Raw genomic sequence first — 23,492 nt, 5'->3', positions numbered from 1 at the left:
GCAGAGGATCAGGAAATGTCTAACTGTTAATAGCTGGCTACAGAAAGGACAGCTGGGTGCAGGGTCACCACTCGACAAGTGGCGGTGACTTAAGCGACAGTGCCCTATTCGCAACTGAGCTAACATTGCTTTCTCATGGCGAGACGGCCGGGAGATGTTTGACTTCTCTGAGTTTGTTCCCATGAAAGGAGCACCAACGGTCATGCCATAGTGATGTGATACACCGATAGAGAAAATTACAAATATCTTGCGAGGAACAGAGTAAGAGGCGGACCGACCGAGATGGACTGTGGCCTCGGCTGCAGCACGAGCAGCATCATTCCCAGGCACACCAATATGGCTAAGAACTCACACGAACATCACTTGGGTTACCCCATCTGGGAACAAATGGAGCCTGTCCTGGATTCGTCGAACGACAGGGTGGACTGGATCTGGAGGGAGTCAGAGCAGATCACACAGCAAGTGAGCTGGTGCCTTCAGATGTAGTGAAAAGCCTGATAGAGGGCAAAAAGCTCTGCAGTAAAAATTGTGCATTAGTCGAGAAGCCGGTATCTAAACTTATCATCCCCGATGACAAAAGCACAGCCAACACCGTGGGCGGACTTGGAACCATCAGTGTACAAAAATATGCTTTCAGCAAGTTGTGAGCAAAGTTCGAGAAATTTGCAGCGATAGGTCAGCTCAGGAGTTGAATCCTTCGGGAATGAGCTGAGGTCAAAATGAACACAAACCTGTGCCTGAAGCCAAGGTGGTGAAGGGCTCTCACCCATTCGGAAAGTGGCAGGAAGTGTGAACTGCAGCTGCTGAAGCAGGTGACGAAAGCAGACGCCGGGACGCCGCAAAGAAGAAAAGTGGTTAAAAATGTCATCAAAAAAAGGGTCAAAGATTGGGTGGCCTGGTATGGAAGAAAGCCAACGCTCTTACCTACTGAGCAGGACGTCACACCGGTATGACAGGGGTAGTTCACCGGCTTCTGCGTATAGACTCTCAACTGGGCTAGTACAGAAGGCACCAGTGGCGAGACGGATCCACAAATGGTGGATTGTACAGGGCTATTACAAATGATTGAAGCGATTTCATAAATTCACTGTAGCTCCATTCATTGACATATGGTCACGACACACTACAGATACGTAGAAAAACTCAAAGTTTTGTTCGGCTGAAGCCGCACTTCAGGTTTCTGCCGCCAGAGCGCTCGAGAGCGCAGTGAGACAAAATGGCGACAGGAGTCCAGAAAGCCTATGTCGTGCTTGAAATGCACTCACATCAGTCAGTCATAATAGTGCAACGACACTTCAGGACGAAATTCAACAAAGATCCACCAACTGCTAACTCCATTTGGCGATGGTATGCCCAGTTTAAAGCTTCTGGATGCCTCTGTAAGGGGAAATCAACGGGTCGGCCTGCAGTGAGCGAAGAAACGGTTGAACACGTGCGGGCAAGTTTCACGCGTAGCCCGCAGAAGTCAACGAATAAAGCAAGCAGGGAGCTAAACGAACCACAGCCGACGGTTTGGAAAATCTTACGGAAAAGGCTAAAGCAGCAGCCTTACCGTTTACAATTGCTACAAGCCCTGACACCCGATGACAAAGTCAAACGCTTTGAATTTTTGGCGCGGTTGCAATAGCTCATGGAAGAGGATGCGTTCAGTGTGAAACTTGTTTACAGTGATGAAGCAACATTTTTTCTTAATGGTGAAGTGAACAGACACAATGTGCGAATCTGGGCGGTAGAGAATCCTCACGCATTCGTGCAGTAAATTCGCAATTCACCAGAAGTTAACGTGTTTTGTGCAATCTCACGGTTTAAAGTTTACAGCCTCTTTTTCTTCTGTAAAAAAAATGTTACAGGACACGTGCATCTGGACATGCTGGAAAATTGGCTCATGCCACAACTGGAGACCGACAGCGCCGACTTCATCTTTCTACAGGATGGTGCTCCAGTGCACTTCCATCATGATGTTCGGCATTTCTTAAACAGGAGATTGGAAAACCGATGGATCGGTCGTGATGGAGATCATGATCAGCAATTCATGTCATGGCCTCCACGCTCTCCCGACTTAACCCCATGCGATTTCTTTCTGTGGGGTTATGTGAAAGATTCAGTGTTCAAACCTCCTCTACCAAGAAACGTGCAGAACTGCGAGCTCGCATCAACGATGCTTTCGAACTCATTGATGGGGACATGCTGCGCCGAGTGTGGGAGGAACTTTATTATCGGCTTGATGTTTGCCGAATCACTAAAGGGGCACATATCAAACATTTGTGAATGCCTAAAAAAACTTTTTCAGTTTTTTGTATGTGTGTGCAAAGCATTGTGAAAATATCTCAAATAATAAGGTTATTGTAGAGCTGTGAAATCGCTTCAATCATTTGTAATAACCCTGTATTTAGGCGGCGTAAGATAGATGGCCGTGCAGAGGAGTAGACAATGCATCCATAATCCAACTTGAAGCACACAAGAGATCGATAGAGGTGGAGGAGGACAGTCCGGTCAGCTCCCCAAGAGGTACCACTCAACATGATGGTTTGAGGTGAGGAGTGTTTGACATCATGGTCATTAGCGCCCTGACAAAAAGTCAGCAAGCTAATCTCATGGGACCAAGGAAGAAGGGATCACCGAGACAGCTGCTGAGAGAGTGGCTGCAGTTTTGCTCTGGTCACCTGCATCAATACCTCCATGTGGCATGGTGTGAAGGGCAATAGCATGGTGAAAGCATCCCAATCAGCTTTGGAGAGAGCCCACCTGAGTGGACACTCAGGCAAGTAATGCCAAAGGAGGGTCAAAATGAATAGAAAATTATCACTGTCACGCAGTTGATATCTCCAAAGGATGGACAGGAGGAGGCCTTGACTGCAAATGGAAAGGTCAATGGCCGAATAAGACCCATATGCCACAAGTGTTTGGGAACACCAGTATTCAAGAGACACGGATCAAGCTCTGTAAGCAAGTTTTTGGCAGCTTACTGTTGTCAGTGGTTGTAGTTCCACTCCACAAAGCGTTGCGGTATCAAAGTCACCTAATATTAAGAAAGATGGTGAGAGGTGAGAAAACGGTGTACACAACACATTTTGGGACACTTCATTGTTGGGAGGAAGATACAAATTCCAGAGGGTAAATTCCAGAAATGCCTTCCCATGAACAGCCACAGCCTCCAAAGCCGTTTTGAGTAACATGTTTCTGCAGTAGAATCCAGAACATATGTGTAAACACCATCCTATGCTCTTTCATAGTCATGTGGTTCTCAAAGTAGCCCAGGTAGCTGCAGATAGCAGGTGCCTGCATTGTTGTGAAAGAAGTTTCCCGGAGAGCAATGCAAAAAACAGGGGAAGCACAAACACACAAAAGGAATCTTACATCTGCCGAGTGGCAGAAAAATATGCTACAGTTCAACTGGAGGATCACATCCTTTGGGGGACTGAAGAGACCAAGGAGGCAGGTCACGCCTCAGTGCCGCCTACTGACACTGAATATGAAGATATACCATCAATAAACACTTGTTCCAAATCTGTCTCTGTGTGTGTGTGTGTGTGTGTGTGTGTGTGTGTGTGTGTGTGTGTGTGTGTGTGTGTGTGTGTATAAACGGGGTGGGGGGCAGGGCCATAGGGGCCACCAGGAATGCTGCCTCTGATACGGAGGTGGAAAATGCGGGTTCTGGCAGCATGGGGCCATCACAATCTCCCTCTTTTTGGTGGACTTCTTCTCGTCCTTGGATGATTTAGACTTCTGAAAGGGCTTGTCCGCCCCCAGATACTGGGACAGAGGAGGAACATGAAGTCATATGACCTGCAACCTGTGGCTCCTTCAGCCATCAGCTGGCATCTTGTTGCATGTCAGCAGATACTGGGACAGGAGCATCCTGGGAGACACCTTCCTGGTAACTGCTCCTCCAACTATGCGGTTGGTCACTGCTCCTCCGGCTGAGGATTGGACACTTATGTCCTGATTAGATACACAGTCTATGGTCCCAAAGGAGGTGTAGGGGAAAGCAGTAGGAGGAGGACCACCAACCAACAAGGGAGCAGGTGTAGTCAGATGACCCCAAGGGCCAGACGTAGAAGATATGGAGGGCAATGGCACAATGGCTAAAGTGGGCGACATTGTCATAGCAGTAGTATATGTTGTCATCATATATGTAGGATGTAGGCAATCTTATTTCTTCTTGGTCTCTTGATATGTGAGGTGGTCAAGAGTCTTGTATTCCTAAATTTTCATGTTTGAAAACAGTGCAATCTGGTGAACAGGGGAATGGTGCTCTCCACAGTTAACACAGATGGTGAGAGGGGCTCAAGGAGCATTTGTGTGCATCTGATGGCCACAACTCTTAAAGACAGGGCTAGCATTGCAATGTGAAGTCGGGTGTCCAAATTGCTTGGTAGGGTGAATATAAGGCTTTACATCACGGCAATACATCATCACCTTTACGTTCTCAGGCAACAAGTTACCTTCAAAGGCCATGATGAAGGCTCCAGTACCCACTCTGTTGTCTTTTGGTCCCCACTGCACACAACAGGCAAAATTGACACCCCATCACTCTAAGTTAGCACACAACTCATCATTTGTCTGTAAAAGGATATCTTGGTGGAAAATGACACTCCACACCATATTCAGACTTTTATGAGGGGTTAAAGTATGAGGAACAATACCCAGCTTGCCACAGTCAAACAGTGCCTGTGACAGTGGGGGAAGCATCATTTTAAGCAGAATGGAGCCATTTTGCATTTTTTTTTCTCTTCACTGTCACTTCCCAAAACCTGTCCATGAAATTCTCAATGTTGAACAAAGGTTTTGCAGTCAAAAAGGAATTCCTTTCCATCCCAGAACAAACCAAGTATTGGAGGGAATATTTATTGCCTTGTGTCTGACCCCTATGTTCCTCCCACGTGCAGCCAAGGAAGGAAATATTTTGGGGTCATTCTTCTCCACACTGTAATATGTCTTAGCTTCAGAAGAGACTGATGGGGCCATGTGTCCACCAGTGGAAAGTATAATTCATTTCATGTGCAAATCTTCTGCCATGGTACCACTGATTCCAACCAGGGGCTCTCCTAATGAGCACCACCCAATCACAGCAACAATTACCAGGCCAGTAAGCCACTGCCCAGAGTCCCTGTGCCACAGCCATGATAGGCACAAAGGCTTGTGTGAGGGAGTTTCCAGCTCAGGCAACAACTATGTGATCCCTGCATGGCTTGGTGGGGTGGGAGGGGGGAGGCAGGGGGGGGGGGAGAAGGTGGTACCATTGCACAGGTACTTGACACTCCAATACCATCATCCCACAATGGAATGGCTACTTTGCTGGGTTTTCGATGTAGTACCTTTTCAAGAAACAAGGATGCAAAGAGAGAACAGCACTTACATAAAATTTAGGAAAGAAGTACCAAGTCAGACTTGATAACGGGACCATATAATTAATAATGAAAAGGTGTAGAGGGCTGGAAGGTAAGAAAACTTATGTCCAAAACACAAACCAGATCCAAGCACAAATGACGCCAAGAAGACCATCCAATGGAAAAGTAAGCAAAACAGGATAATAGAAAGCCAGACGTGCAGCACAGAAAGGGAAATAGCACTGCAAGGGCTGAGGGCCAATGGTGGTCAGGCAAGTACTTACAAAAGAGTTGAGAGTCCCCTGGGAGGGGGGGGGGGGGGGTTGACGTAGTTGCATGCAATTTATACTGGTGACAAGTTTCGAACATAGCCATTCATTTTCAAACCAGACCCACACTAAAACTGCTTGTCACAGCAAAATCCCACTGACAGACTTTGGTAATGTCACACAACACATAGTCCTACAAACAGATATGGAGTCTCTTATTACCTGTGTGACACAGTCAACAGACTCAACACTCATTTGCACTCTGTTTAATGTATTATGCCTGTAATAAGATCACTCCATGTTTATTTAAGGACTATGTGTTGTTTGGATGTTACCCAAGTATATCACTGGGATTTTGCTTTGATAACAATTTCAGTCCAACTTTGGTTTGTAACTAGTCACCACTATAAACTAAATGCAACTGTAAGAGATTTAAATGAACAGTTATCAAATGTAAATTGTTGGTCTTTCTCCTACAAATTGTCAGAACTACATAAACAAAATATATCTATTTAAGGAAGCAGATAAAAATTCTGCTTGACGTCCTCCTGAAACTCACTCTCCACTCCTTCCAATCTAAGGATATAAATTTAGAGCAGATATGGCTTAAATTCGAAGAAATACTATCAGCAGCAATTGAGAGATTTATTCCACATAAATTAATAAAGTCTGGTACTGTTCCTCCATGGTACACAAAACAGGTCAGAACATCGTTGCGGGAGCAATGAAAAAAAAGCATGCCAAATTGAAAAGAACGCAAAATCTTCGAAGTTGGCAGTGTTTTAATGAACCTCGAAACTTAGCACAGACTTCAATGCAAATGCTTTTAATAACTTTTACAATGAAACTCTGTCCCCAAACTGGGCAGAAATCCAGAGAGATTCTGGTCATATGCAAAGTACAGCAGCAGCAAGACACAATCAATACCTTCACACTGTCTCTAAAACAGAATTACTGAACACAATTTTCCAAAATTCCTTCGCTAAAGAAGAAGTAAATATGCCAGAATTCTAATCAACAACAGCTGCCAAAATGACATCCTCAGTGTAGCGAAGCAACTTAAATCACTTAATAAAGCAAGTCTTCTGGTCCAGATTGCATACCAATTAGCCTGCTTTCAGAAAATGCTGAGACAATAGCTTCATACTTAGTAATCACATATAATTACTCACTTGACGAAAGAACGTGCCTGAAAACTTGACAATTGCATAGGTCACACCAATACTCAAAAAGGAAGTAGGAGTAACCCCACAAGTTACAGATCCAAATCACTGAGTCAATTTGCAGCAGAATTCTGGAACACATACTGCATTCGACCATTATGAATTACCTCAAAGAAAATGGTCTATTGACACTATCAGCACAAATTCAGAAAACATCATTCTTGTGAAACACAGCCTAGCTCTACATTCACACAAAGTAAAGTGGGCTGTCAACAGGGGTCTCAAATGGATTCCATATTTCTAGATTTCCAGAAAGCTTTTGATATCATTCCTCAGGAGAGACCTCTGACCAAATTACATGCCTGCAGAGTATCATCTGAGTTCCTGTTGGAAACATCTCTGTTCATAGCAACTGATACAAAGTTACCTAGTAAAACTGAATTAGTGTGTGGCATTCCCAAAGGAAGTGTTGTAGGCCCTCTGCTGTTTCTATCTATGTAAACAATTTAGGTGACAGTCTGAGCAAACCGTCTTACAATGATTGCAGATGATTCTGCCATTCACCATATAGTCAAGTCATTAGAAGTTCAAAACCAATAGCAAAATGACAGACACAATGTCTCTATGGTGCAAAAAGTGGCAACTGACTCCAAACAATGAAAAGTGAGAGGTCATCCACAAAATATTACATGGAATATGTTTAATTTCATGACACAATAAACCAACAAAGCTAATGGCTAGGAATTACAGTTATGAGCAGCTGAAACTGGAATGATAACATGGATATTGTCAGGGTGGGGTGGGGGATGGCAAGCTAACTAAAGATTGATTTATTGGCAGAACACTTAGGAGATACAACAGGTCCTTCTAAAGAGACTGCCTACACTACTTGTCCTCCTCCTTCTGGATTATTGCTATGCTGTGTGGGATCCTTATCAGATGGGACTGACAGACGACACTGGAAAGTACAAAGGAGGTCAGCTCATTTTGTATTACCACAAAATAGAGGAGAGAGCATCACAAATATGATAAGCAAGCTGTGGTGGTAATCCTTAAGACATGGGGTTTTTCATTGTGGCAAGATCTTTTCGCAAAATTTCAATCACCAACTTTCTCCTGTGAAAGTGACAGTACTTAATGAGGCCAACCTAAACAGGAAGGCATGATGATCATATTAAAATAAGAGAAGTCAGCACTAGTGTGCAAAGATTTAAGTGCTCTTTTTTCCCACCCGCTATGAGAGAGTGGAAAGGTAGGGAAATAGCCTGAATGTGGTTAAGTGAACTCTCTGCCAGGAATTTAAGTGTGAACTGCAGAGTAACTTATGTAGATAAGAATTTCAAAGTGGCAGAAAGATTGGAAACTTACTTTAAATGTTCAGAAATGTAAAATTGTACACTTTAGAAAGTGATACAATATCAGTGAGACAAAGTCAGTCAGTCAACTCATACAAATGCCTGGGTGTAACACTTTGAAGGGCATGAGTGGAATGATCACATAGGCTCAGCCATAAGACTGATTTATTGGTAGAATACTGGGGAAATGCAGTCAATCTACAAAGAAGATTGCTTACAAATCACTCGCACTGCACATTTACATATCTACACCTACATCTATACCTATACTCGAAGCCATTATTAAGTGCAGGGCAGAGAGTATGTCACATTGCAGCAGTTCGTAGGGTTTCTTCCCTCTCCATTTATGTATGAGTGCGGGAAGAATGATTGTTTAAATGCCTCTGTGAACGCTATAATTAATCTGATCTTGTCTTCAGGATCCCTATGTGAGTGATACATAGCAAGTTGTAGTATATACCAAGATTCATCATTTGAAGTTGATTCTTGAAACTTTATAAGTAGGGATAGTTTATGTCTGTGTATACGTTCAAGAGTCTTCTAGTTCAGTTCCTTCAGTATGTCTGTGACACTCTTCTATTAGATCAAACAAACTTGCGACCATTTGTGCTGCCACTCTCTGTATGAGATTGATATCCCCATTAGTCCTATTTGGTATGGCTCCCACATCATACACTAGCAGTAGTCTAGAGAGGGCACACAAATGATTTTTAAGCAATCTCCTTTGTAAACTGATTGAATTCCCCAGTATTCTATCAATGAAGCTAAGTCTACTGCCTGCTTGACAAATGACTGACAGCCTAAGTGATCATTCCATTTCATACCCGTACAAGTGTTACAACCGGGTATTTGTACGAGTTGGCCGATTCCAACAGTGACTCGATATTACAAGACACTAAGATTTTTTGTTCTGTGAAAATTTTACATTTCTGAACAGTTAAAGCAAGTTGCCATCTTTCTACCACTTTGGTACCTTATCACGATTTGACTGAATATTTCTGCAGCTTTTCTCCGACAGTACTTCATTACAGATAACTGCATCACCTGCAAAAAGGCTGAGGTTCCTATTAACACTGTCCTCAAGGTCATTGATATACAAAATTAACAGCAAGAGTTCCAACACACCCGAAGTTACTTCTACAGCTGATGATGACTCTCCATCCAAGACAACCTGCTGTAATCTCCCTACCAAAAATTCCTTAATACAGTCACAAATTTCACTTGACACGCCATACAATTGTACTTTTGACAAGAAGCAGAGAGATGGTACAGAGTCAAACGTTTTCCAGAAATCAAGAAATTTGGTATCTATCTGACTGCCTTGATCGAAAGCCTCCATTATGCCACTGAGAAAACTGTGTGTTGGGTTTCACATGATCAATGACATCCTAGAATATTGCTCAAGAGTGTGGGACCCATACCAACCGGGACAAACAAGAGACATTGAAAATATAAAAAGAAGAGCACCATGAGTGGTCATTGGTTAGTTGCTCATGGAAGAATGTCATGGAAATTCTAAAAAACCTGAATTGGCAGATGCCTGTAGATAGACAAAAACTATCTAAAGAAAGCTATTTATAAGCTTTCAGAAAACAGTGTTTAGTGATGACATGCATTACATCCTCATGTAATTCAGCTCCATAGATATTGCGAAGATAAGAGCAGACTAACTACAGTACACACAGAGGTAATTAAGCAGTCATTCTTCTTACATTCCATATGCAACAGGAAGTGATCTTAGTACATCGTACACTGCAAAGTAGCATCAGTCATTACAAACTTCCTGGCAGATTAAAACTGTGCACCAAACTGGCATTTGAAACTTGGACCTTTGCTTTTCATGGGCAAGTGCTCTAGCAAATGCACTATCCAAGCACAACTCATGACCTTCATAGGCCCCAAGTATGAACCCCTGTTTGGCACAGTTTTAATCTGCCAAGAAGCTTCAAATTAGCACACATTTCACACTTGTTTTTCAATTACTGAGAGTTGTCACCTGGGCAGATGTAGACGGGGAGGGGTAGGAAAGGCTCCACAAGTTGAGAAAGGGGTAGCAAAATAGTTTGAGGTAAATTTTTCAACAGGTAACTCAGCAGCTACACAACAAGACAAAAGGAGTTCAGAGGGTAGAGCATATATGAGATAAAATGGGGAGGAGGAGAAGAGGAAAGGGGAGGGGGGAGAGATGGAGGGAAGGAGGGGGGGAGATGGAGGGAAGGAGGGGGGGAGATGGAGGGAAGGAGGGGGGAGATGGAGGGAAGGAGGGGGGGAGATGGAGGGAAGGAGGGGGGGAGATGGAGGGAAGGAGGGGGGGAGATGGAGGGAAGGAGGGGGGGAGATGGAGGGAAGGAGGGGGGGAGATGGATGGAAGGGGGGGAGAGATGGAAGGGGAGGAGAGATGGAAGGGGGGGAGAGATGGAAGGGGGGAGAGATGGAAGGGGGGAGAGATGGAAGGGGGGGAGAGATGGAAGGGGGGGAGAGATGGAAGGGGGGGAGAGATGGAAGGGGGGGAGAGATGGAAGGGGGGGAGAGATGGAAGGGGGGGAGAGATGGAAGGGGGGGAGAGATAGAAGGGGGGGAGAGATGGAAGGGGGGGAGAGATGGAAGGGGGGAGAGATGGAAGGGGGGGAGAGATGGAAGGGGGGGAGAGATGGAAGGGGGGAGGGTGGGTGGTGGTGGTGGTTAGTGTTTAACGTCCCTTCGACAACTAGGTCATTAGAGACAGAGCGCAAGCTCGGGTTAGGGAAGGATTGGGAAGGAAATCGGCCGTGCCCTTTCAAAGGAACCATCCCGGCATTTGCCTGAAACAATTTAGGGAAATCATGGAAAACCTGAATCAGGATGGCTGGAGACGGGATTGAACCGTCGTCCTCCCGAATGCGAGTCCAGTGTGCTAACCACTGCGCCACCTCGCTCGGTTCGAAGGAGGGGGGGGGAGATATGGAGGGAAGGAGGGGAGAGAGATTGGGGGAAGGAGGGGGGAGAGATGGGGGGAAGGAGGGGGGGAAGGAGGGGGGAGAGATGGAGGGAAGGAGGGGGAGAGATGGAGGGAGGGTGGGAGAGATGGAGGGAGGGTGGGAGAGATGGAGGGAGGGTGGGAGAGATGGAGGGAGGGTGGGAGAGATGGAGGGAGGGTGGGAGAGATGGAGGGAGGGTGGGAGAGATGGAGGGAGGGTGGGAGAGATGGAGGGAGGGTGGGGGAAATGGAGGGAGGGTGGGGGAAATGGAGGGAGGGTGGGGGAAATGGAGGGAGGGTGGGGGAAATGGAGGGAGGGTGGGGGGAAATGGAGGGAGGGGGGAGATGGAGGGAGGGGGGAGATGGAGGGAGGGTGGGAGAGATGGAGGGAGGGTGGGAGAGATGGAGGGAGGGTGGGAGAGATGGAGGGAGGGGGGAGATGGAGGGAGGGGAGGGGAAGAAAAGTGGTAGGGAAGGCAGCACATGATATGGTTGAGAAAAGAGTGGTCCACACAGAAGAGAGACGGGGAAAGGCCAAGTGAGGTATTATAAAGCAGGTTAGAAGATGTTTAGGCCATGAGGAATGCGGCAGTGCAGGATACGCTGGACCTAGAATTTCCAACTGAATAATTCAGAGAAACTAGTATTGGAAAGGTGTATCCAAACAGCCTATGTAGAGAAACAGTTGTTGAAATCATTTTGTGTTGTCGTGCACAGCATGTTGAGCAACTGGATGGTCAAGTTTGTGATTGGCAGTGGCCATTCATGTGAATAGACAGTTGGCTACTTGTCATGCTCACACAAAGCTGCAGTAATTGCTGTATAGCTGATATATAACCTGTCTGCTTTCACACGTGTCCTAGCCCTTTATAGTGTAGGAAATGCAAGTGAGTGGACTGTGGTAGGAGGTGGTGGAGGGGGGGGGGGTGTATGGGACAGGCCTTGCACCTGAGTATCAGAAGGGAATGACCCATAAGGTGCAGGAATGGAAGCAGGTTTGCAAAAGGGATGGACAAGAACGTTCCGTATGTTGGGCAGGCAGTGGATCACTATTTTGGATGATGTCTGACATTGGGTACAATATCCATCTCAGGGCATGGCAAAAGGTAGTCGAAGCCCTAGTGAAGGATGAGGCTGAGTTTCCAAAATTGACCATTTCTGGCAGTGGAATGGGGAAGACTACCATTTCACAACTGACAGCTGAGTAATTTTGTGCCAAACCTGTCAAAAACAAGGTTTTTTTTTTTTTTTAACATTCCTTCATTTTATCTACCAGCCTTCTTGCAAGGCTTCTCTCTGATTTTCAAATCGAAATTTAAAATTAGTTTCCTGAAACGAATATGTGAATAAAATGAAGTTATATTTTACATGATCACATTCTTATTTTATAGTTACTGGCATCTTATTAGCATTTGTTTTAATTTTAGGTAAGCAAAGACAAAAAGTTGCATTTTCTTCAATCTGAAAAGTTTTGAAAACCTAGCTTCCATTCACTTAACTTTGATTCAATAACCAATGGTAGAGAGGACGAAAAACACACACACTCACCTTCGTACGTCAGGTCAGATGATTCTTTAAATGCATGATTCAATACTGAAGATGGAGTATTTGAAGCAGAGTGACAAATGTCCAGCGCATTGATACTGATCATTACAGCACTAGTACGTGCACACACATGCCTGACCAGACTGGTTTTACCACAACCTGGAGGGCCAGCCAAAAGCACCTACAACAAAATTTTCTATGAAACAATTTCAGAAACATCTATTCAAACATTGCACTACTGTTATAATAAATAAGTTAAATCAGTAATCCACATCATATTATAGCTTTCTGGGTGTTTACTGTATCATACACAAAAAACAAATACAGCAGACAGAATGTATAATGCTCACAGGTTTGGTATTTACCACAAATTACTTATAATAAAATAGGATCCCATATTGAGTCTGCTCTCCTACAGGCTTTATTTCAACATGCACACAATTAACAGGAACAGCTGCAGTAATTAACTTCAGCTTGCATTTTCAACATGTTACCTGATTTAGAACATCCTAGTGATGAAACATACATTTTCAGGCTCATGTTAAGATGTTTCTTTGTAGATATACCTAAGACCTGTTTAACTGGACTTTTCCTCATCATGAACAATATTTAACTAGTACTGTTTCTGCAATGAAAACTCAAGGGGCATATTAACATTTATACAAGGAGAATTTGATTTTCCTGAATCACTCCAAGTAAAATAGACTCTCCTAATTACTATTCTCTAATAGTTGTTTACAATCAACAACTTACTGACAGCAAAATTAGACACTATTCATTCAATGCATAGGCCTATTCACTATAGGTATGTTCCAGTGATTGTGCAAACATTACATGATCCCCTACAATAAAATACAGACATTCAGCTTTTAATCATTTTCCTTGAAAGCCGAATTCTTTCAACGACTTTTTTTCGTTGTCTACCTGGATTTATCATGGAGGTTATTAGTTGGTTTGTTCTCCGGTGTTGGCAAGAAAACATTACCAAACTGGGCCGCTGTCAAATGCATACAGTCCAAACGCAAAACTTAATGTCCCGTGAGGATAAGTTCAAACGAATAAACGAACTTGTCTTTTATACTTACTTGCTCATGGTGCCTTAGCGTGAGTCGTGGTTTTTCTCTAGCTTGTTTACTCTGCTCTATGATATCTATCAGTTTTGCGCAAGCTTCATCTAACCCACCGATTGCTGGAGCTGTATGTTTATCCTGTAACTGTTCAAATCTGACCTTACTAAGAAAACTACTAATAGAAATCTTCGTTGCCGAATTGATTCTCCCGCATGAGTTTTTATTGGATGGATAAATATCCCTTACAAACACGCAATGTATTCCACTTTTCTGGATTTGTTTTAAGTTACGAAAAGATATTAAGCAACAATCTGTAAACACATACAAGCGTAGCATGGCTCTGAGCTGAGAAATTAACACATTTCTGTTTTTCTTCCATAGCTTCAGCTGCGTAACACTGTCAAAAATGACAGTAACGTTCAGTGATTTGAAAGCAACTGGGCTGTCCACAAACTCCAATTGCTCCATCTCTATCACACTGTTCTCCACTACGGAAGCAATAGGCGGAATCACGCAGTCAGGTGATTCTTGAAAATCTCCACATTTTACGACGCTGGTATCCACTTGGGCGAAAGAGCGATGGAGATTATGCCTAGGATATATTTTACAAACGGTTTTCCAATTATTCGACACTTTAATAAAGGCGTGCTGTCCAACTTTCCACTTCCCTTGTAATAATTCTGCAGGGACATACGCTTTCTGAATGTTAAACACACTCTTCTCCACTGTCAGTAAGTTCATCATTCTCTATAGCATTTGAAATCACAGTAGCGGGCAAATCGCACACGACGCACGTGCTATACTATTTGTTTATATTGAAGTGCACTGCGCACGTATCACTTGCGTGGCTAAAAGCCGGGCTTCCACGTGCATATCGCCACCGCCACTCGCGCAAGTCAACTTATGGAAATACCCTACTTTCACAACGCCAGTTAAAACACAGCTGCTAAAAAGTGGGGTTTCCACAGGAATGAATTAGTACCAGTATTCTTACACGCAAGTTAGTGGCTCCACAAGCGGAAGATGTAAATGCTTCTTCGCAACTTAGAAGAGGGCGACAAGTGAAGTTATTCGATCAAAGCTGCACAGCTTTTATCCAAAAACCTTGTAGTCACGTTGATAAAGAGAATACGGATCCACAAATGTTGGGTACAGGAATGGGTAGCTTGTAGGAATCGTTTAGGGCCAACCAGTACACTAATAAATGAGTCACTTGTCAAGGCCAAGTTTCCTTCGAAGTAAACACAAATTTGAATTCCTTTTGAGCTACCTTTATGACTCTATAAAAAAAACGCATTATCGTCAATGCAAAACGCGTATCGTGTTATGACGAGCTCTATTTCTAAATTTTTATATATGTACTGGTTGATATTTACTATACACTGAAGGCAGACCGGATGATTTTCTTTCGTGGAGGACCACACTCATCATTTATTCTACATTATCATGGTGTCGTCTTTATGGTCATTCTCGAGTGCAACAATAAATCTTAAAATTGTCCATTCTATGTAACTGACTGGAAAATGGCGCAAACTTCTTTTACAAAAATACATCGGAAAGTAAGTGTTTTCCATCAACAATTTTGCTTGGTTTTCATCTTTAGAGTTAGTGTAAGTTCTGACAGGATACAGGTGCTGCAAACATTAACGCTTCTTGAACCGGCATGTTAATTAATTTAGTAACCAAACTTTATAATATTGTGCAGGACAATCATTACTTAGTGATCGCCCCAATACGAACATTGTTGAATTTACATATGATTTTAATTAGGGTCAAGGGTAGCTGTATGTCTCTAATTGCACAAATATTTTTTTAAAATTCCACTTCATTGTTATATTTACTCCCAAGAGCTAAAGATAATAATTATTATGATGATACTGAAATATACGCTGAAATAATTACTGTTCTGCAGTAATAGGAACCTCAGCCACTATATACTCTCAGTTAATATACTTTTCGAGTCAGTTTCGCCACTTCAAACCACGCTGTATAACGTCATACAAATAAGTGATTATAAGGAATTACTGAAACCCAGAATGAGATCACTATTGTACTATTTATTTAGTCAGTTTACAAAGTATTTATTCACTTAGTTGAACAATAAGCGCATTATTCTGGCAAGACGCTAAAGTTAGGATCACACACACAACTCAGGTGACGCCACGGATAGTGGCATACTGGAGTGACACGGTAGTTGCATGTGTAAACACCTAGTTTTCACTGGCCACATTCAAGTGACGCAACCTCTGTGATACCACAACGAGTTCAACTCAGTTGTACTCTGTGCCACCGCTAGCTTTCTCCTTCACTGAATACCATTGTTGTTGTTGTGGTCTTCAGTCCAAACACGGGTTTGATGCAGCTCTCCATTGTACTCTATATTGTGCAAGCATTTCATCTCTGAGTCACTACTAATCTACATCCTTCTAAATCTGCGTACTGTATTCATCTCTTGGTCTCCCTCTACGATTTTACTCCCAACACTTCTCTCCAATAACAAATTCGTGGTTTCTTGATATTTCTGAATGTGACCTACCAACGGATCCCTTCTTCTAGTCAAGTTGTGCCACAGATTTCTCTTCTCCCCAATTCTATCCAGTACCTCCACATTAGTTACGTGATATACCCACCTGATCTTCGGGTATTCTTCTGTAGCATGATATTTCAAAAGGTTCTATTCGTTTCTTGTCTAAACGTCTTCGTCCATGTTGCACTTCCATACATGGCTGCACTCCACCCAAATACTTTAAGAAACGACTCCATTGATATTAAAATCTGTGCCCCATGTTAACAAATTTAACTTCTTCAGAAATACTTTTCTTGCCATCGCCAGTCTACATTTTATATCCCCTCTACTTCGACCATCATCAGTTATTTTTCTGCCCCAATAGCAAATTAATCTACTACTTAAAGTGTCTCATTTCGTAATCTAATTCCCTCGGCATCACCTGATTTTATGCGACTAGATTCCATTATCATGGTTTTGCTTTCCATGATGTTCATCTTATATCCTCCCTCCAAGACATTGTCCATTCTGTTCAACTGCTCCTCCAAGTCCTTTGCGTTCTCTGACAGAATTACAATGTCACTGGCAAACCTCGAAGTTTTTATTTCTTGTACCTGGATTTTAATTCCTACTCTAAACTTTTCTTTTTTTCTCTTTTTCTTTACTGCTTGTTCAGTGTACCGATTGCATAACATCAGGGACAGGGTACAAAGCAGTCTCCCTCCCTTCTCAACCACTGCTTCTCTTTCATGCCTCTCAACTCTTATATCTGCCCTCTGTTTTCTGTACAAGTTGTAGATAGCCTTCTGCTCGCTGTATTTTACTCCTGCTTCCTTCAAAATTTCTGAGTATTCCAGTCAATATTGTGAAAAGCCTTCTCAAAGGCTACAGATGTTATAAACGCAAGTTTACCTTTCCTTAACTTATTTTCTAAGAAAAGTGCTGCGCAAGTGTTAGTCTTAGTCATAGGAAATGGGAATTTTGTTAAAATTCAGTAAAGGTGCGGTTGGGCGATAAAGTCTGGGGCTGCTGGCAGTGTGTAGTAATAGTCGGCAGCCAGTAGGCCAGACTGGGTAAACATAGTGAGGAGCTGCAATGGTGTTATTGCATGCACGATGTGTTATGAGTGGTGCAACAACGAGGCAGGAAACCTCAGTGTTGCTTGAAGTTATTGCGATGTATGAGGCGAGGCAGTAGGCCAGAGCCTGGAGGACGATGTGTAAATGGCTGACATATGGTAATTTACCCCTGCCATAGTTTCTGTCTCTCTCTGACACTACATCAGAAACGAGGGGAAAAGCAGTATAAATAGACGGGCAATTTTAGCTAGAGACTAGGGTGTGCCAGGTCAGTTGAGAGTTGAGATGCACCTGTGCTGGTCTATGCTTATAGGGGCCAGTCTGGCAGTGATGCTGTAAATATTCTGTGTACTTGTTTTTTAGGCTGTATTCCACCTCTGGGGATGCAACACCGGGATGGGACAGAACGGCAGCCAGGTACTTGGAGATTGCATGGTGTGCCTGAAGGAGGGCAGTGACAGCGGTCTGCAGCGGGTCCTGGATGGGCCATGTTCACTTCCCATCCGGGGTCCGGGCAAGGTGTAAGCCGTGAGAGGTGCGGCAGCGCTGAAGCGGGGCCAAAGACGACGGCGGGTGTTGCCAACCAGCAAGCACCACTAGTGGCAAGTTGCGGCACTGCATCCAGGAGGGCACAGGTTCAAGTTCAGTCCTGTCCTGGGAGCAGCGGCAGCCCAAGGGCCACAGGTGACCAGTATATCAACCTTTGTCCCATGGTCGGACACAGCTGGCCAAACGGGGCGGAGGGTGGTGGGGACCGGGGACTGTAACAGTCTTCGGAATCGTGGTAGTAGAGTGGCACCTGTCACTACGTGTCAGCGAGCGGCGACCAGGCGAGCACGGCTGACTTCTATCGTTGGGCAGTCTTTATGATTGCAGCAGCAGTGTCATCAGTCCAGGAGTGCTGAGACAGCTGGACTCGCAGAACAGCGCGCGGGCGGCGCGCTGATATTATGCCTCTGTAAACTAGTTGAATAAAGAAACGCTTCTGAATACTGCTTTATCACTCTGCTCTGCCCCTTGACGCTACTGAACTTCCTCGGCCTCCTGACAAAAGCAACACAATGGGTCTCAGCTTCAGCTCGGCCATCTAGAGTCCTGGGTTCGACCATCGACCACCGCAACAAAAGTCATAGGGTCAGTATTGCCTCACATGTTCCTACATTTCCCTTGAATCGAAACTGATCTTTCCCAAGGTTAGTTCCTATCCGTTTTATCATTCTTCTGTAAAGATATTGTGTTCGTATTTTGCAGCATGACTTATTAAACTGATGGTTCGAAAATATTCACACCTGTCAGCATCTGCTTCCTTTGAAATTGGGATTATTATATTCTTCATGAAGTCTGAGGGTATTTCGCCTGTCTCATACATCTTGCCCACCAGATTGAAGAGTATTGTCATGACTACCTCTCCCTAGGCAATCAGTAGTTATAATGGAATGTTGTTACTCCCTGGGTCTTGTTTGACTTAGATCTTCTAGTTTTCTATAAAATTCTTCTCGCAGCATCATATCTCTTGTGTCATCTTGCCATCTTCTCTTGCATTTCTATAATAATGCCCTCAAGTACATTGATTTATTGATCCATTTCATCTACAGCTGCACAATGTGCAAGAGATATTTGAACTTTTATGTCAATATTAACAATTTTATGTATAATTATATCTTTGTAAATAAAATAACACACATTTATATACCAATTAATCATGAATACTTAAATAAACGTTGTTAAACTATATAATGGGAGATAATATGCAAATTTCTGTATAAGACTACATTGGATTAATATAGGAAAATTTATTTTTGTAGATATTTATTTACTGTGTAAAACCAGTGGTCAACCAATTTAGATTTGCAGTGACCAATCTTCTATATGTGTTTAATGATATTTGGTAATGCGTTGTACAGTTTGATACTGTGATGGATAAGACTGTTTTGAAATAACTTTCTGTTGGCACTTTGAGGTGGGATCATCCTTTCTTGAAACAATGGTTTACTTGATTTGTGATTATCTACCCTCTCCATTATTCTTATATTTTCTTTTTTAATTTTGCTTATTCTGATAGCATCTCCAGAATTTCCTCAGAACATAAACCCATACCAGAGGTGAGATTGTATGACTGCATAATATACACATTGAACAGTGTTGCAGCTGGTACAGTTTTTTAATATCTGCAACACAAAACGAGGAGTACTTAATTTTTTGTTCATTTGCTCAATATGTGCTGTCCATTTCAAGTTGTCTTGTAGATGGAGTACTTGAAATTTGGTACAGGCCGTTTTGGTAATTGTCTGTCCATATAGCTCTAGACATCAGATTTTTTGTTTGTGCTGTGTGCATATGCATAGCTACAGTCTTTCTAGTGTTAATTTTTAAGTCATTGTTATCAAGATAACATGTTAGCCTGTCAGTGGCTTCTCTTATGTTTTTTTTATGAGGGTTTCTTCTGAGTTTCCTGTAATTAGAAAGCTTGTATCATCAGGAAATTGAAATATTTTAATGCTGTCATTACTTATGTTTAGGTCATTTACATAGAGTAAGAACAGAACAGGACCCATTACTGATCCTTGTGGCACACCATATTTAATAGTCAGTAGCTTGGAATTACATTTCCTAAAGACATTATCTCTTTCATGCTCAATTTCCACATATTGTTCCCTGTTCTTAAGATAAGAGCAGAGCCAGTTATTAGCTGCTCCAATGAGGGCAAGATTTTCTAGCTTGTAGAGCAATTTATCGTAATTTATGGTGTTGAATGCCTTTGACATATCTAAAAATGTGCCCTGGGTAAATTTTTTCTTTAATGCTAACAGCACCTCAAATAGAAAGGAGTGAATTGCTGATGTGGTTGAAGGATTTGCTCTAAACCCATATTGAGATTCTGACAGAGTACCATTATCCTCTAAGAAGTCTGTTAGTCTCTTATTGAAGAGCCTTTCCAATATTTCTGAGAAAACAGACATAAGTACCAATGGTCTGTAGTATGAAATATCATCTTTGTTTCCTTTCATGTACAATGGTTCTACTTTCACCATTTTAAACATGAAGGAAAAGTTTCTGTAACAAAAGATAGATTACGTAGGTGAGTTAAGGGCTCAATAATCAGGCCCCCACATTTCTTTATAATTAAATCAGGTATATCATCTACTTCTGCAGAGTGTTTCATTTTGAGACTTTTTATTGTAACCTGCACTTCTTCTACATTTGTTGGGTACAGAAACATTGGTTTGCTTGACGCTTTTTTGCCTGTTTCTTTATGCTCTTTTCTATGGGAGGTCTGTTGTTGTAGTTTCTCTGTTACATTAATAAAATAATTATCAAACATATTAGCTACTTCCACCAGGTTATTAATGTTTTCCAAGCTAGATGAATTAATCTTTACACAAAAGCTTATAGCCTGCGCATGACGGTCTTCGGGTCCAGCTTTAATTACTACTGATTTATATTTTGTTTTGGAGCTAATTATCATTTGGCCTATAGTAGTACTAGACTGATTCATTTTATATATAGGGGAGCATACTGTAATCTCCAAATTATTGGCTGTTAATATGTTCATCAACTCAGATTTTGAACTGCTTGGCTTATTAAAGTCTACATTATGTCTCCACATATAAGAACTGTTTTTCGGTTTGTTATTACTTTATTCAGCAAACTATCAAGATGAGGGTTGAATTTGTATAGACCCTCTATATACTCCTTCCACCTTTCAGCTTTTCCTTCTTTGCTTAGGACCGGTTTTCCAGCTGAGCTCTTGATATTCATACAGGTTGTTCTCTTTTTTCCAAAGGTCTCTTTAATTTTCCTGTAGGCGGTATCTACCTTTTCCCTAGTGAAATCTGCTTTTAAATCATTGCATTTGTCCTCTAGTTATTGCTGCTTAGCCATTTTGCACTTCCTGTCAGTCTCATTTTAAGATATTTGTATTCCCTTTTGCCTGCCTGATTTGGTGCATATTTACATTTTCTCCTGTCACCTATAAAATTCAGAAACTATCTCTTGTCTTACCTAAGGATTTCTATTAGATGACATATTTTTACCTATTTGATAGTCTGCTGCCTGCACTATTATATCTCTCTTCTTCTATGTATTCCTTTCTCCTGCTCTTGTCAATCATTCCCTAGTACTCCCTCTGAAACTCTTAACAACCTCTGGGTCTTTCAGTATATCCAGATCTCATCCCATCAATTTCCTACATCTTTTTTCGGTTCTTCAGTTTTAATCTACAATTCATAATCAATAGATTGTGGCCAGAGTTCATAGTTGTCACTGGAAATGTCTTAAAATTTAAAATCTGGTTCTGAAATCTCTCTCTTATCATTATACAATCAATCTGAAACCTTCCAGTGTCTCCAGGTCCCTTCCACGTATACAATCTTCTTTCACAGTTCTTAAACAAACTGTTAGTGATGATTAAGTTATGTTATGTAAATTGAGGGGTAGGGAGGGGGGGGGGGGGGGTAGGAGGAAAGTAGAGGAAAGGGAGGGAGCTGTTAAAGTCAGCTGGAATGGGACTTTTTGTGTATTTAGCAGCAAGAAGTGAAAATATGTGCCCGACCAGCATTTGACCCTAGGCAATTGTGAAACTTCCTGGCAGATTAAAACTGTGTGCCCGACCGAGACTCGAACTCGGGGCCTTTGCCTTTCGCGGGCAAGTGCTCTACCATATGAGCTACCGAAGCACGATTCACTAGTTCTGCAAGGTTCGCAGGAGAGCTTCTGTAAAGTTTGGAAGGTAGGAGACGAGGTACTGGCAGAAGTAAAGCTGTGAGGACGGGGCGTGAGTCGTGCTTGGGTAGCTCAGTTGGTAGAGCACTTGCCCACGAAAGGCAAAGGTCCCGAGTTCGAGTCTCGGTCTGGCACACAGTTTTAATCTGCCAGGAAGTTTCATATCAGCGCACACTCCGCTGCAGAGTGAAAATCTCATTCTGGAAGGATAACTCTGGTTCAGAAGTGGCACAGAGGTTAGAAACTCAGTGGTATTCTTAACGGCTCTCCGTGCACCATCTCGGCAACTGAAATAACTGCAAGAGGCCCCATGTTAAAAAATGGGCTAAAGAATTTGAAGAAACAGAAGAGTTACATGGTGGAATAGGGAAAGGGAGTTGGCTCATTCAATTCCCAATTAAATCTGTCTACAAAAACATCTCTTGACCTTTTGTCATCAAGAGACATTCAGCAGGCAACAATTTCATTCTGGATGCCTTCTTGCTTTTTGTATTTCCCATCAGTGATGAGGTTCAGATTGTCTCTGACACAGTCCTCTTCCAGGGACTTAACCTTTGGACCACCTTTGTATCTATATCTGAACCTGGCTTCGGATGTACCACAGATTTCCAGGCTTGTATCTCCTCATGGCCAAATGCGGTACCCCATATCTGCTGAGTATGGCCCTTTGAAGTCGCCATCTGGACAGCTGTTATGCAGGAACACAATTTTTCCATGACACTGGGGCAGTTCAACATGTTAAAACCAGTGCTTGGTCCACACCCTTGGTAGTGGCAAAGAAATCAAATGGCTTCCTCTGGTTATGTGGAGACTTTAAATCAAAAATCAATGTTCAGGCACAAGTGGAAACCTTACTTTCCTTCTAATTTGTTTAGAAATTTCATTACTGTGATATATTACATTCAACAGTTGCTTTGGATTCACTCAGACAGGTTTCACAGCACTCTGTTGAAGAGTTTATATTTCACACATTGTGTTGCTGGTATGGGTACATTTCTGCGATACAGTATGTAATCTGTGCAAATGCATCAGGATCACCAGCGCATACTGCATCTTCTGCGCATCAGGTGGTAGGCACGACAGCCAGATATTCCGTAGAATGTCTTTGTTGATGGCATTACATGTTCTAGTCTGCAGGTGGTGCAATAACTGCGAACAGCAAACTGTCACCTTGTGCCGTAATTAGTTTGATACTGTGCACAATCACTTTACATGCAAACACATGAACAATTTAAAGCACAATATATAAAGCACTATATAACATTTACTGTTTACTTTGCTCTCACACTGAAAAGTATAGTGACTGTTAATAACCTGAAATTTGTGTTGTAATTTTGTAGCCAGAATCATTTTCCAAGTAAAGAACTGTTAAGAATGTTAAAAAAGACTACAGATGTTTCTTTGTAATATTAGAATGTGAGTGAGCCCCCTCCCCATTTTTTTACACCATGAGTTTTCACGAAGGAAGAAAATCATGCAGACAGTCAAACAGCAGAA

The 23,492-nt window shown here is 42.6% G+C and overlaps 1 protein-coding gene across 1 annotated transcript in view; it reads right to left on the bottom strand.

The window, feature by feature from the left end:
* The window catches only part of LOC126418527 (spermatogenesis-associated protein 5-like protein 1), a 73,665-nt gene extending 58,974 nt beyond the window's left edge, over positions 1–14,691 (bottom strand). The window contains exons 1-2 of the mRNA XM_050085332.1: positions 13,704–14,691; positions 12,622–12,799 (exon numbers count right to left, since the gene is read on the bottom strand). Coding sequence (XP_049941289.1) covers positions 12,622–12,799; positions 13,704–14,432 — 907 coding nt within the window. The 5' untranslated portion in view covers positions 14,433–14,691. The remainder of the gene's footprint in view (positions 1–12,621; positions 12,800–13,703) is intronic.
* Between the last annotated feature and the right edge of the window lie 8,801 nt (positions 14,692–23,492).

Source organism: Schistocerca serialis, chromosome 1, assembly GCF_023864345.2.
Source record: "Schistocerca serialis cubense isolate TAMUIC-IGC-003099 chromosome 1, iqSchSeri2.2, whole genome shotgun sequence".
NCBI classification, from domain to species: domain Eukaryota; kingdom Metazoa; phylum Arthropoda; class Insecta; order Orthoptera; family Acrididae; genus Schistocerca; species Schistocerca serialis.
The sequence above is the reverse complement of the archived record's forward strand: the minus strand, read 5'-3'. Positions and strand labels throughout refer to the sequence as shown.